The 15,382-nt window shown below is 41.1% G+C and overlaps 1 protein-coding gene across 8 annotated transcripts in view; it reads left to right on the forward strand.

Moving 5' to 3' along the window:
* DMD (dystrophin) overlaps window positions 1–15,382 on the forward strand; it is a 1,918,566-nt gene that overhangs the window by 686,553 nt on the left and 1,216,631 nt on the right. For all 8 annotated transcript variants that reach the window (XR_009155503.1, XR_009155504.1, XM_058186507.1 and 5 more), the window contains 5 exons: window positions 10,518–10,663; window positions 10,832–11,044; window positions 11,441–11,554; window positions 12,379–12,534; window positions 13,965–14,135. Coding sequence is in view for 6 of the 8 variants with exons in the window: in XM_058186507.1 (XP_058042490.1) it covers window positions 10,518–10,663; window positions 10,832–11,044; window positions 11,441–11,554; window positions 12,379–12,534; window positions 13,965–14,135 (800 nt within the window). In the remaining 2 variants the exon portion in view is untranslated. The remainder of the gene's footprint in view (window positions 1–10,517; window positions 10,664–10,831; window positions 11,045–11,440; window positions 11,555–12,378; window positions 12,535–13,964; window positions 14,136–15,382) is intronic.

The following is a 15,382-nucleotide window of genomic DNA, read 5'->3' on the forward strand; positions in this document are numbered from 1 at the left end:
ATCCTATATAATCCTAATTAGCATTCTTAGAAATAAAAAAATGGCTGCCAAATAAGTGGTATATTTTATATTTTTCTGGAGCTCCTTTTTCACTATGTTGAAGTACTACGTAACTAGATTTTGTCAGTAACATACATTTATAGAATAGAATAGAATAGAATTTTTTATTGGGCAAGTGTGATTGGACACACAAGGAATTTGTCTTGGTGCATATGCTCTCAGTGTACAAAAAAAAAAAAGATACATTCATCAAGGTACAACATTTACAACACAAATGATGGTCAATATATCTATATAAATCATAAGGATTGCCAGCAACAAAGTTACAGTCATACAGTCATAAGTGGAAAGAGATTGGTGATGGGAACGATGAGAAGATTAATAGTAGTGCAGATTTAGTAAATAGTTTGACAGTGTTGAGGGAATTATTTTTTTAGCAGAGTGATGGCCTCTGGGAAAAAACTGTTCTTGTGTCTAGTTGTTCTGGTGTGCAGTGCTCTATAGCATCGTTTTGAGGGTAGGAGTTGAAACAGTTTATGTCCTGGATGTGAGGGATCTGTAAATATTTTCACGGCCCTCTTCTTGATTCGTGCAGTATACAGGTCCTCAATGGAAGGCAGGTTGGTAGCAATTATTTTTTCTGCAGTTCTAATTATCCTCTGAAGTCTGTGTCTTTCTTGTTGGGTTGCAGAACCGAACCAGACAGTTATAGAGGTGCAAATGACAGACTCAATAATTCCTCTGTAGAACTGAATCAGCAGCTCCTTGGGCAGTTTGAGCTTACTGAGTTGGCACAGAAAGAACATTCTTTGTTGTCCTTTTTTGATGATGTTTTTGATGTTAACTGTCCATTTTAGATCTTGCGATATGATAGAACCTAGAAATTTAAAGGTTTCTACTGTTGATACTGTGTTGTCAAGTATTGTGAGAGGTGGAAGTATGGAAGGCTTTCTCCTAAAGTCTACCACCATTTCTACGGTTTTGAGTGTATTCAGTTCTAGATTATTCCAGTCGCACCACGAGGCTAGTTCAACTTCCCGCCTGTATGCAGCTTCATCATTGTCTCGAATGAGACCAATCACTGTTGTGTCATCTGCGAACTTCAGTAGTTTAACAGATGGATCGTTGGAGATGCAGTCATTAGTATACAGAGAGAATAGAAGTGGGGAGAGCAAACAGCCTGGGGGGGGCCCTCTGCTAATTGTACAGGTATTTGATGTGATCTTGCTTAGCTTCACCTGCTGCTTCCTGTTTCTTAGGAAGCTTGTGATCCACTTACAAGTCTGTTCAGGTACTTGTAGCTGGTTTAGCTTAGTTAGAAGAGTGTCTGGAATGATGGTATTGAATGCTGAACTAAAGTCTACAAAGAGGATCCTTACATAGTCTTTGGAGATTCAAGATGTTGTAAGATGTAGTGCAGAGCCCTATTAACAGCATCATCTGTTGATCAATTTGCTCGGTATGCAAATTGCAAGGGGCCTAACAGCAGATCCTTGATGGTTTTCAAGTAGGAAAGCACTAGCCTTTCAAAGGCTTTCATGACTACAGATGTTAAAGCAACTGGTCTGTACTCATTCAGTTCCAATCTTACAAGCTGGTCTCAACAAGGGGTTAGCTCCCTCCACACTTCGACGACAGGTTGCAGCTTTGTCTACCATTCTTTACTGTGAAGCTTACCCGACGCTCTTGCAACATCCAAAGGTGCGCTGCTTTCTTCAGGGTGCTACAAATCTTTGCCCTCCAGTGGTGCATCGCTATCCTATGTGGGACCTCCACTTGGTTCTTCAAGCACTGATGTCTGCACCATTTGAACCACTGGGTTCGGCTTCCCTTTGATTATTGACCTTGAAAGTTACATTTCTTCTGGCAATCACATCGGCCAGGCGGATTTCGGAAGGATCTTTGTGTTTTTCATTCCAACAGGGTTGTTCTGCGATTGGACCCATCATTTATGCCAAAGGTGAACTCCTGGTTTCACTGAGCCCAGGAGTTGATTCTTCCAGATTTTTGTCTGGATCCTTGTCATCCTATAGAAAAGAGTTGGCACACATTGGATGTGCGGAGCGTGTTACGCCATTACATCAAACGTACAGCATCATTTTGCCAAATGGAGGCCCTGTTAGTCTCATTTCATTTGTCATCAATGGGGAAGAAGGTCTCCTCATTTACAGTGGGCAGATGGCTGAAAACGTGTATTTCGAAGTCAAATCTAAGCCGGTTCCAAGTAGAATTTTACTGCATTCAACTTGTAGTGCTGCAACTACAGCGGCTTGAGCCACACAGGCTTCTATTACTGACATTTGTAGGGCTACTTGGTCGTCATTATCCCCTTTCATACGTCATTATAAGTTAGATAGTTATGCTTCGGCTGAGGCATCTTTTGGACGTCGGGTATTGCAGAGGGTACACTCCACCCAGGACCTAGGGAGTAGTCAGCCTCCCATCCAGGGTCCATAGGCTTGTGTATATCCCATTAGTGGATCATCCGTAAAACACACAGGAAAAGGGACGTTGACTTACCTGAACGTTGCTTTTCTGTGTGTTGGTAGGATGATCCAACCCACCTGTTAGGCTTCCTCAACTAGGCCCAGGTGGGTGTGGGTGTGGGTGTTTTTTTTTCCTTTTCTGTTTCCTTTCATGGATCCAGGTTCTCTGGAGGATCACACCTTCGTGGAAAAGTCTGGAGCTTAACGAGCAGGAGGCGTGGCTAAGCAGTTCAAATAAATATATTCACTCAGTCTCTGATGATTGGATGGTGGATTAATTAATTATTAATTAATTAATTAATTAATTATGGGGTTCCAAGGAGAATAATATCAGATCGCGGGGTCCAGTTTACGGCTAAATTCTGGAATGAGTTCCTGCGGTCCATTGGATTGTCCTAGAGGCTTAGCTCAGCTTTCCACCCATTGACTAACAGATCTGCTGAAAAATTGAACACCATGGTGGAAAAATATATTAGATATTATGTAAATTACCAGCAAAAAAACTGAGCGGAGTTATTACCGTTCGCAGAAGTGGCTTATAATAATGCAGTACACAGTAGTAGAGAGTTGACTTCTTTTCAAATAACTACAGGCATGGATTTTGTGCCATTGCCTGAGTTACCTAGAGAGCCACCCACTTCCATGTCCCTGACCAAATGGATGACCTCATTAAAAAAAGGCTGGGAGAATACTAAGAAAGTTTTAGCTGAATCAGGCCAACAAATGCCGGTCTCTCCAACCACCTTTCCGAATAGGAGATAAGGTGTATTTGTCAACCAAATACCTAAGTTTGAGGGTACCTTGCAAGAAATTTGGACCCAAATTCATAGGTCATATTAGGCCAGAAGGTTCCATGCTGCCACCTTTTCATGTGTGGGAAAGTAGGAGGGGGGATTTAGTAGAGGGGTTGTCTTTAGACATAATAGCATTCTTCCTGTTGGTCAAGGTCAGGCCAATCCTGCATCTGGAGAAGGAGTAGTCAGAGTGCTGTTTTGAGATGGGACAGATGGTGATTGCAGCAGGTGATTGACTGAGAAGTGAGGGATGGTTTTGGGGGTTTTGATTTACGGAGGGAAAACCCGGACCTCTCAGATTCAGGTTTTCCCAGATGTGCCAGTTTACCTCTTCTAGTAAATAGAACTTTGAAAAATGCTTGCTTCGGAGTTTTTACTTGGAGTTGGGTTTTTTTCTGGAATGCTGACATGCATTTTAATTCATATTGTTTTATATTTTGTATGATCATCTTCCTGCTGCCTAGTTTGTATGGTGTTTTTATTGTAGATTTCATTTTGATTTTACTATATACAGTATGTTTTTCTTAAATTTATATTTCAATGTATTTTATCTTAAGCTACCGAAAGATCTTTAACTATTGGGCATTTTGAAAATTTCCCTCAATACATATTTTCAATGTATTGAAACATATCTCCTAAATTGGCTAACTCTAAGAATGTCTATATGCCAGGAGGAAACAGTATCTTTGCTTTTAGAAGATAAGGTTACATAATACCAATAATAATAATAATAATAATAATAATAATAATAATAATAATAATAATAATAATAATAATAATAATAATAATAATAATAATAATAATATTTTAATTTGTATACCGCCCTTCTCCCGAAGGACTCGGGGCGGTGAACAGGCAGGTAAAATACAAATATACACAATAGTTAAAACAACCCTTAAAAAACTGATTAAATTAGCCCAAGTAATTAAAATAACTTACACCCTTATAAAATTACAAAAATTTTTAAAAAACCCATCGAATTCAATTAAAATCTAAAGATAAAAATCAAGCTAGTCCAGCCATGCGAAATAAATAGGTTTTAAGTTTGCGGTGAAAGGTCCTAAGGTCAGGTAGTAGTCGAAGTCCGAGGGGAAGTTCGTTCCACAGGGTCGGAGCCCCCACAGAGAAGGCCCTCCCCCTGGGGGCCGCCAATTGACACTGTTTGGCTGACAGCACCCTGAGGAGTCCCTCTCTGTGGGAACGCACCGGACGATGGGAGATAGAGGCCGGCAGTAGACGGTCCCGTAGATAGCCTGGTCCTAAGCCATGGAGCGCTTTAAAGGTGGTAACCAATACCTTGAAGCGCACACGGAAAACAACAGGTAGCCAGTGCAGTCTGCGCAGGATAGGTGTTACGTGGGAGCTCCGAACCGCTCCCTCAATAACCCGTGCAGCCGCATTCTGAACTAGCTGAAGTCTCCGGGTGCTCTTCAAGGGGAGCCCCATGTAGAGAGCATTGCAGTAGTCCAGGCGAGAGGTCACGAGAGCATGAGTGACCGTGCATAAGGCATCCCGGTCCAGGAAGGGACGCAACTGGTGGATCAGGCGAACCTGATAAAAAGCTCTCCTGGAGACGGTCGCCAAATGATCTTCAAAGGACAACCGACCATCCAGGAGCACACCCAAGTTGCGTACCTTCTCCATCGGGGCCAATGACTCACCCCCGACAGACAGCCGCATCTGCAGCTGACTGTACCGAGGTGCCGGCATCCACAGCCACTCCGTCTTGGAGGGATTAAGTTTGAGCCTGTTCCTCCCCATCCAGACCCATACAGCTTCCAAACACTAAGACAGCACTTCGACAGCTTCACTGGGGTGGCCCGGGGTGGAAAAGTACAGCTGGGTGTCATCAGCATACAGTTGATATCTCACCCCAAAGCCACTGATGATCTCACCCAGCGGCTTCATATAGATGTTGAACAGGAGGGGTGAGAGAATCGACCCCTGCGGCACCCACACATGAGGCACCTTGGAGTCGATCTCTGCCCCCCCGTCAACACCATCTGCGTCCGGTCAGAGAGGTAGGAGGAGAACCACCGATAAACGGTGCCTCCCACTCCTAACCCCTCCAACCGGCGCAGCAGGATACCATGGTCGATGGTATCAAAAGCCGCTGAGAGGTCTAATAGGACCCGGGCAGAGGAGTAACCCTTATCCCTGGCCCTCCAGAGATCATCCACCAGTGCGACCAAAGCTGTCTCTGTACTGTATCCGGGCCGGAAGCCGGACTGGAACGGGTCTAGATAGACAGCTTCATCCAGGTACTGGGGTAGCTGACATGCCACCACACTCTCTACAATCTTTGCCGTGAAGCAAAGATTGGAGACTGGCCGGTAATTCCCTAAAACAGCTGGGTCCAGGGAAGGCTTCTTGAGGAGGGGTCTCACCACCGCCTCTTTCAAGGCAGCGGGAAAGACCCCCTCCCGCAAAGAAGCATTTGCAATCCCCTGGAGCCAGCCTCGTGTCACCTCCTGAGTAGCCAGTACTAACCAGGAGGGGCACAGATTCAGTAAACATGTGGTGGCATTCAGCCTACCCAGCAACCTGTCCATGTCCTCGGGAGTCACAGGATCAAAATCATCCCAAACCACCTCAACAAGACGGGTCTCGGAACCCTCGCTTGGATCTACCCAATTTTGATCCAATCCGTCCCGAAGCTGAACGATTTTATCGTATAGATAACCATTAAACTCCTCAGCACGCCCTTGTAGGGGGTCCTCCCACCCCTCCTGTTGGAGGAGAGAGCGGGTCACCCAAAACAGGGCGGCCGGGCGGTTATCTGCCGACGCAATGAGGGAGGAAACGTAGAAACGCTTCACATCCCTCAGTGCCACTAGGTAGGTCCTGCTATAGGACCTAACTAGTGTCCGGTCAGCCTCAGAATGGCTGGATCTCCAGACACTCTCTAGGCGTCTTCTCCAGCGTTTCATTTCCCTCAGCTCCTCGGAGAACCAAGGAGCTGGTTGAGACCGACGCCGGTCAGAGAGGTAGGAGGAGAACCACCGATAAACGGTGCCTCCCACTCCTAACCCCTCCAACCGGCGCAGCAGGATACCATGGTCGATGGTATCAAAAGCCGCTGAGAGGTCTAATAGGACCCGGGCAGAGGAGTAACCCTTATCCCTGGCCCTCCAGAGATCATCCACCAGTGCGACCAAAGCTGTCTCTGTACTGTATCCGGGCCGGAAGCCGGACTGGAACGGGTCTAGATAGACAGCTTCATCCAGGTACTGGGGTAGCTGACATGCCACCACACTCTCTACAATCTTTGCCGTGAAGCAAAGATTGGAGACTGGCCGGTAATTCCCTAAAACAGCTGGGTCCAGGGAAGGCTTCTTGAGGAGGGGTCTCACCACCGCCTCTTTCAAGGCAGTGGGAAAGCCCCCCTCCCGCAAAGAAGCATTTGCAATCCCCTGGAGCCAGCCTCGTGTCACCTCCTGAGTAGCCAGTACTAACCAGGAGGGGCACAGATTCAGTAAACATGTGGTGGCATTCAGCCTACCCAGCAACCTGTCCATGTCCTCGGGAGTCACAGGATCAAAATCATCCCAAACCACCTCAACAAGACGGGTCTCGGAACCCTCGCTTGGATCTACCCAATTTTGATCCAATCCGTCCCGAAGCTGAACGATTTTATCGTATAGATAACCATTAAACTCCTCAGCACGCCCTTGTAGGGGGTCCTCCCACCCCTCCTGTTGGAGGAGAGAGCGGGTCACCCAAAACAGGGCGGCCGGGCGGTTATCTGCCGACGCAATGAGGGAGGAAACGTAGAAACGCTTCACATCCCTCAGTGCCACTAGGTAGGTCCTGCTATAGGACCTAACTAGTGTCCGGTCAGCCTCAGAACGGCTGGATCTCCAGACACTCTCTAGGCGTCTTCTCCAGCGTTTCATCTCCCTCAGCTCCTCGGAGAACCAAGGAGCTGGTTGAGACCGACGCCAGGTCAGAGGCCGCAAAGGCACGACATGGTCCAAAGCTCCAGCCACGGCCTGTTCCCAGGCCGCAACTAGTTCTCCAGTCGTGTCGTGGGCCAGGTGCTCGGGAAACGGCCCAAGCTCCACCAGGAACCTCTCCGGGTCCATCAGGCCCCTGGGACAGAACCAACGCATTGGTTCCGTCTCCCTGCGGTGGTGGGTAGCGGTCAGAAAGTCTAGGCGAAGGAGAAAATGATCTGACCATGACAAAGGTTCGACAACTAAATCATTTAAAATCAGATCATTCAACCACTGGCCTGAGATGAAAATCAAGTCTAGGGTGCCTCCCCCGACATGGGTAGGGCCGTCAATTAATTGAATCAGGTCCATGGCCGTCATGGAAGCCATGAACTCCCGAGCTGCCGAGGATGCTATGCCGGCTGATGGCAAATTGAAATCCCCCATGACTAACAGTCTAGGGGTTTCAACTGCCAGCCCGGCCAGCAACTCCAACAGCTCGGGCAGGGCTGTTGTCACACAGCAAGGAGCCAGGTACGTGATCAACAAGCCCACCTGAGTCCTACGACCCCACTTCACATAGAGGGATTCACACCCAGCTATCTGAGGCACAGTGGTCTCCCTCGGCTCAAGACTCTCCTTAATAATAACCGCCACCCCGCCACCCCTACCCTGGGCCCTCGGCTGATGGAATGGTCGGAAACCTGGTGGGCACATCTCCACTAGGGGGACCCCCCCTTCGGTGCCCAACCAGGTCTCGGTGATGCCCATAACATCCGCGGTCCCTTCCTGAATAAGATCTGAAATCGGGGGGGGCTTTATTAACCGCGGACCTGGCATTGCATAACATCAGCCAAAGGCCCTGGTCCCGAGCACTCTGGCCACTCGGGTCACGGGAAAAACCAAGAGGATTCTGTTTCCCTTATTTTTAAAAATATAATAATCCATTATAGCACTATTTTCTATTAAGAATAATGAAAAAATATGGTCCCATTCTTGATCCTTTTCTCCCATGAACTTCTTTCAGAGTCTGGTGAAATCTATATATCTCTTCTTTTTTTAAAAAAAAATACTACATTTATATACATAAGATAAACTGCATAGATATTGATTTTTATTACAAAAAAAACCAATTATGCTAAAATATTGTAATAGTTCATGTTTCCCTGAAAATAAGCCCTATTTATGCATGCACTGAATATAAGCCCTACTCCCCAAAATAAGCTCTGCTTAAGCATCTGCACTTGCCAAATGGCCAGCCGCCATTTTGTCTGGTTGCTTGCAGTGCTGCTAACATGAGGTTAGAAGGTGAGGGAGGGGGAAGTGAGGGGGAACTGCCCATGTGCCTTGCACCAGCTTACCAAAGGGTTGCAGCAAAGTCATCCTATCAACACATACAGCTGCCTCGCAGGGGCTGCTCCCACCACCACCTCCAGCAAGCATGGCCACTTTTGCAGATGATTGCAGCTGCAAAAACAGCAGGAGGATGAGCAACTCACCTGCCTCGCCCCTTGCACCAGCTTACCAAATGATACTGTAGCAGCAGCTATCCACATTTTTTTTTACTGTTATTTCATCCCGACCCACGTGGCCCAGTGAAGCAAAGAAGAGCTGCCTTTTCTTTGCCACAAAAATTCCTCACTGCAGGTACCATGCTACAATACCCTTCAGTAACCCGGCACATGGGGCACATTGCTCGGCCTCCTGTTTTTGCAGCCACAATCGGCTGCAGAAGCAGCCATGCTTGCTGGAGAAGGTGGCTGGAGAGTCCCATGAGGCAACTGTATGCATGGATGGGATAACCTGCTGCGACCCTTCGGTAAGCCAGCATGAGGCACATCATTTGACTTCCTGATCTTTTGATGGCCACAATCAGCTGCAGAAGTGCCCATGCTTGCTGGAGATGGCAGCCAGAGCAACCCTCGTGAGGCAACTATATACGTGGATGGGATTGCCTCCTGTGACCCTTTGGTAAGCCAGTGTGGGGTGCATGGGGCAGCTCACCTCCCTACCTCATCCCGGTACAATGGGGGGGGAATTAAGACATACCCCCAAAATAAGGCCTAGCTACCAGGTCTTATTTTGGGGAAACACTGTAATATTAACTATTACTGAAATAGAGCAATATGTGTGCTTCTTTATTAATCCATATAATTTTAGGTAGCAAGATTTATTAAAGTTAACAAATATTTAATCTAGATGTTATAAATTACTTACCCAATGTTCAATATTGAATGAAAAGCTACATTTCAATTAGAGATTAGTGAAAAAAAGTTTCTCAACCAAGTTCACAGACCCATTGAACTCTATTGATGGAACTCCAAAGGATCCATGATCCTCTGATTAAGAAGTTGGAGTACACTTTCCATTAAATAATGGAATTTTAACATCTATCTTACTGTGATTGAGTCAGGACTTTAATATTTGCCTGTCTCTGCAGCAACGGTATTTCATAAAAATTCCATAAGTTTTTGGTTGTTTATCCTAACAGATTGTTGAAATAAAATATGCTAGTGATGAGATGATAAAGTGTCTGTCTGTATCAGATGTAAAACTGAAGGTAATGGAAAGCCATATCTACCACCTATTTATATTAATGCAATTCTTATACATGGAGGACTATTTTAAGGAACTAAACTTTGAAGTTTCATCAATTAGAGAAAGAAAGAAATGTTAAGAACTCCAATCACATTTTATTTTCACAAATAAAACCAAGATTTAAAATGAAAGTTATCTACAGAGAGAAAAAAAACAGGAGAGAAACAACTTAAATTGGAAAAAATATAATGAAAGAGATGGAGAATATAAGGAATGTCTTGTATGAAACCAATGTTTAGTCCAGTGTGAAAGTTTTTCTTTTATAATTATCTAGTGCTTGGGTAAAGCAGGCCCTCTGGATGTATTCCTGAAGCTAGCAGAAACGGTTGGAGATTATTTCTTCGTTCCTCTTGAAATTAGATGCCAGAAAGACTGACATTTAATGATAAGTTTAACATTATTGGCAGTAAGATAATGACCCTTAGGTAAGAAAACCTCAGTCTTTATAAGTAAGAACCAGCACATTAAATAAACTGTAAATTATAATTGGAAAAGTGCAAAGTAAGAAGAAAAAGGAGACAGATGGACCTGAATTACCCTACACTTAATTTACTTTGCTGAATGGAATTGGCTAAACTGCTTTTTCTCTCTTTTTGGAGGTTATTGGAGAGTTATTGTTCATTGTACATACCTTAAAAGAGAGATGTTAATTATTCACAATAGATGTTTTCAGGATTTCTTTGTTTTTCTCGCCTCTTGTGCAGCTTTTGATATTTTGCCATCTGTACAGTATAAAGAAATTATGAACACAATTCTCTTGTGGATACAACAATCAGAAACAAAGCTCTCCATCCCACAAGTTACTGTCACAGATTTAGAAACCATGGAGAAAAGGCTCAGGGAGCTAAAGGTAAACAGAGAAATACTGTCTTGCATGTCAACGCTGAGATTTAATGTAAAAGCAGTGAGTTATTTATAAATGTTATTTCAAATATGCACTCTTGAGTGCTAGATCCTGTAAGATCATTTTCAGTCTGAGTTGATAAAAGCTAGAAACTGATAATTTCACATATCACAGGCCTTACAAAGTTCTCTGCAAGAACAGCAAAATGGAATCAATTATTTAAGCACAACTGTAGAAGAGATGTCTAAGAGAGCTCCTGCAGGGGTCAGTCAGAAGTATTGGTCAGAAATTGAGGTAATCCTTAATCATTGGAAGAAGTTATCAACTCAGCTGATGGAAAATTGTCACAAACTTGAGGAACAGATAACAGAGTTGAAGCAGTTCCAGGTTGGTTAAAGTTGTTTTTTGTGGACTAAATTTTACTAGATAATATTTCCAAGAGATTTCAGTCTGGGGCAAAATGAGTGCTTTCTTTTTATTTGCTTAATTTGTAGAATGGCAAAAAAGCAAGTTTAATAAAATACTATTGAATGTTGCTATGCTATTGATAAAGTATAATATATTACATGTGTGTGTGTGTTTATTTGCTTAGACACACACACGCTGAAGTTTATTTTAAAAACTAAAAGTAAGTTATTTTTGATACACTTACATACGTGATTAATACATTTCTTTTATTTTTATTATTTTTAAAGATATTTTTAATATATTGTTGAAATTATCCCCTGATTTAGTCACAATGGCATACTTTCATGCAGTGTAATACTCTCTTTTCAAAACCAGAATGACACAAAAACCCTGAAAAAATGGATGGCTGAAGTGGATATTTTTCTAAATGAAGACTGGCCAGCACTTGGAGATTCAGAAACACTAGAGAAACAATTAGAACAGTGTACAGTAAGTTTCCATTTTATGCTCTATTTCATGGATGTACACATCATATGTATAACTGTTGTACAAATACAGTTACCGTACTTTTATTTTGTATATGTGGGTTTATATGTCTGTTTAGGAAAAGTGTGTGAGATATCCAGGGGTGGGATTCAGTCGGTTCAGACCAGTTTGGGCAAACTGGTAGTTCTGATGATCAGCTGGCCCCACCCACCCACCCACCCACCCCTGCCCTATCCTGTCCTATATTTCCTTCTTTCTGGCTCAGCTTATTTGCGCAGCATAGCTGATTTCCGTGCCTCTGCTGTTCTACTTACTGGGGCTATCTTAGAAGGTAAGCAGCTGAGCTTCAAATTGCTATATTTTGAATGCTGTGTGCAAGCACGTCAGAACCGGTTGTTAAACTGGTTGCAGCCCACCAATGGAGATATCTGTGCAGCTATGGCTTCTACTGGATTATTGTAGACATTTTTTTTCATTTTTATCACTATTTTAAATGGTCTTAATTTCAGTATGTTTTTTATTTCTTTTTCAAGAAATATAGTTAAAATTGCATATACAAGCAATAAAATTGAATACTTTTCTTTAAAAAGTTTCTATATAGTAGAATTGTAGTGAAATTGTACTTAAAATTGTCAGTTTGTGTGGAAAATTCAGAATAAGTATGTATTAATATATCCATTTTCAATTTTTCATTAAATTTATATACTGCATTTCTGTTTATATTATTATTCAATATGCCAAAACATTTTATGTTTTATTTATTGAATCATGTCACATATCATGACTTCCAGGAGATTTGTTATACATTGATATATTTTCCCTATCAGGCTTTGGTGAATGACATCCGGACAATCCAGCCCAATTTAAATAGTGTTAATGAGATTGGACAAAAAATGAAGACGGAAGCAGAGTCAGAGTTTTCTTTGAAATTACAGAATGATCTTAAAACACTGAATGCTGAATGGGATAATATTTGCCAACAGGTATTCTATTAGGATATGTAGCATTAATTTATTTAAATTCCAGAATGCTATTTAATATAATTTTCTCTACTTGGTACAAAAATGTGAAAAGTAGAGTCAGAATATATCATTCAGAATAATATATATTTAATAACTCTACTGTGTATAAATGCATGCTAAATAGATAAATGTGATAAACAAATAATTAAATAATTCCTTCCAGATTACAACACTTTGAAAGACCAGAGGTTGGAAAATACTGATATACATAAAACATTTTGAATAATAATATATAGCAAGATATAATTATTTTTATATCTTCATTGGCTTTCACTTAGCTCAAAATATTTTAATGTTATAAATATAGAAAACTAACATATGTGCCATTACAATTCTGTTATCCATCCAAAACTAAAAGGGGAGACATGATAGCTGTGTTCCAATATCTTAGGGGCTGCCACAAAGAAGAGGGAGTCAGACTGTTCACCAAAGCACCTGAGGGTAGAACAAGAAGCAATGGGTGGAAACTGATCAAAGAAAGAAGCAACTTAGAACTAAGGAGAAATTTCCTGACAGTTAGAACAATTAATAAGTGGAACGACTTGCCTTCAGAAGTTGTGAATGCTCCAACACTGGAAATTTTTAAGAAAATGTTGGATAACCATCTGACTGAGATGGTGTAGGGTTTCCTGCCTGGGCAGGGGGTTGGACTAGAAGGCCTCCAAGGTCCCTTCCAACTCTGATGTTATGTTATGTTATAAAACTTCAGTTATAAATAACTTGGAGCTCCAAATTATAGCATATAATTTTTTTATGTATGTTAAAAGCATCTCTCTGAGAAAAACTTTATTTTCTCAAAAGAGTAATAGTAAATAAAAACAAAATTAATCTGGAATAGGCAATACTACAGCATAAAATTTGATAGTAAACTTTTAGATATTTTAATATTGTTTAATCAGAAATTACAGACTGGAGAAATAATGTCTACTATATGTTGTACTATATGAAAATACACAATTCATAGTTTTCCCACAATGTAACTGCATTTACCTGTCATCTTTGTGGCATCATTTATAAATATATGGAAATGATATTCTCAAACAAAATAGGAAATGAATGCAGAACATGGGTTCTTGAATATTCCATACCTTTTTCTACTAAGTAGGAATAGTAATAGGCTAGAAGAAGAGTTTATATTTTCTTTTGTGTAACAAAGTAACTTGTTACTCTTATATGCATTTTTCTTCCAGAAATTTGTCAGTATTTATATATATATAAAAAGGTATGGCAATATTTGAAATATAAATGTGTTCTAAACATTTCAGGATTTTTAATTTATTTTAACTATGAAACTCATACGCTAATTTTTCATTGGGCTCCAAAGTAGAGTTTTATCTCTTTTTTGAGATGAAAAATAACTCTTTTTTTATTATTATTATTATTAATGCAAGGCCTATGCTAAGAAAGCAGCATTGAAGAATAGTTTGGATAAGATTGTAAGTCTACGAAAGGATTTGTCAGAAATGCATGAGTGGATTACACAAGCAGAAGATGAATATCTGCAGAGGGATTTTGAATACAAAACACCAGATGAACTGCAGAAAGCTGTTGAAGAATTAAAGGTAATATATCAAACTGAATTGTTTGATTTGTCTCCAATTCTACTTTTAAGTTACAGTTATACATTATTTGTAGCTTATTGGAAAAAGTTGACCAAGTAATTTATTTATTTATTGTTAGTTAGCATTTCTTTAAAATACATTGCCAAGATTTTTTAAGAATTTAATTTTATTTCAAACAAAATTATCTTCCCTTCCATTCTTTCTTCTCATCATATAAGAATTAATTCCCAGACTGTTATTTTCTTCCATTCTTCCCAGTGTAACCAGAATTGTATTTTGTCATAAATATTTGGAGCAAGTTTGTATCACTTGACTACTTACTAATTCTATAAGTTTTTAAATGTCTGTTAGAATAGATCCTCATGGAATCCAAAAGATTCTTCAATGTTCTGCTGAAATTTTTTTTAGAAAATTTCCTTAACTAATTAAATCAGCTGATGAGGCTGACTAATTTTAATAAAATGGAAGTGTTTGGAACTCTAGCCTTGATCTGGTTTCATAATAATTTTCCTGTCTCCTTTCCCTTATGCTTGGGAATTGATTCCTATCCTGTTTGTTAATCAATTCCAGGTGAGTGTCTGTTAAAGTTAAAGGCAGAAACCAGGGTCTTGAGGGGACAAATCAATGCAGTTCTGTTCCTCATATATTGATGTATTGATTAGTGTTGTAAATAGAAATTGTTACTTTTTCAGATCTGCACTTTCTAACATTATCAAAAACGGAATATAGTGTGTGCATAATTTTTTGTATAATCTTTGTTTAAAATGTGTGCTTTTTATTTGCTTCCTTGGGCTTGGCCCTCCTGTATGAGTCTCTTTAAGAACCTTTGTAAAAGCTGTGTTCATTAAGCACCAGGTAGTTAATCAATTTGTAGCTTTTCAAAATAGTGTTTGTTGCACTGCAGATGTAGGGCAATTCATCAGTCCTAAAATACCTAATTATGATTACTACTTAGAAATAAAAACATAAAGTTTATTTTGTTCAATTTACATTTTCAAGTAGCCTCTCTCAACAAAATTTTTAAAGTGACATCGGCTGAATTTGGGATTTCAAAAACCATGCAAGTCCCAAAGGTGCTTTTTCAGGAGGCAACTGGACTTCCTTGTTTTTTTCTTTGAAGACGTTTCACTTCTCATCCAAGAAGCTTCTTCAGCTCTGACAGGATAGTGGGGAATGGAAGGATTTATATTCCTTGTAGGCATCTGGTAATTTGCATCCTTTTAGAGAATCGTTGAAGCACTTGGAGG

This window comes from Ahaetulla prasina, chromosome 5, assembly GCF_028640845.1.
Source record: "Ahaetulla prasina isolate Xishuangbanna chromosome 5, ASM2864084v1, whole genome shotgun sequence".
Lineage (NCBI taxonomy): Eukaryota > Metazoa > Chordata > Lepidosauria > Squamata > Colubridae > Ahaetulla > Ahaetulla prasina.